Source organism: Cariama cristata, unplaced genomic scaffold (assembly GCF_000690535.1).
Source record: "Cariama cristata isolate BGI_N322 unplaced genomic scaffold, ASM69053v1 scaffold24239, whole genome shotgun sequence".
Classification (NCBI taxonomy): Eukaryota; Metazoa; Chordata; class Aves; order Cariamiformes; family Cariamidae; genus Cariama; species Cariama cristata.
Genome location: NW_009636652.1, coordinates 13,525 through 13,793, shown reverse-complemented (window position 1 = coordinate 13,793; position 269 = coordinate 13,525). Strand labels below are relative to the sequence as shown.

Here is a 269-nt window from a genome sequence, read left to right as displayed (position 1 = left end):
TGCAAGCCCTGGGACCCTGAAGCTCCCATCATTGACACTGTGTCTCCCATCTCTGCAGACATTGGGACCAACCTGGGCAGCATGATCATCTTGAGCATCAGAAGCAGCACGGACGGGACTCTGGGATCTCTCCAGAGCCTCTTGCAAGGTGGTGGCCCCATCCCTGGGAGTACTGACAGGGCCTCGGAGTGGCCTCAGGGGGATGCTGGGGCAGAGACCTGGGGCAGGAGCATGTTTGGGTAAGGCTCCCAGGAAGGAGGGGTCCATCT

General features: G+C 60.2%; 1 protein-coding gene across 1 annotated transcript in view; it reads left to right on the top strand.

Moving 5' to 3' along the window:
• The window catches only part of LOC104167682 (prominin-1-A-like), a 10,049-nt gene that overhangs the window by 2,618 nt on the left and 7,162 nt on the right, over nucleotides 1-269 (top strand). Inside the window, 2 exon segments of the mRNA XM_009708004.1 lie at nucleotides 59-143; nucleotides 145-169. Coding sequence (XP_009706306.1) covers nucleotides 59-143; nucleotides 145-169 — 110 coding nt within the window.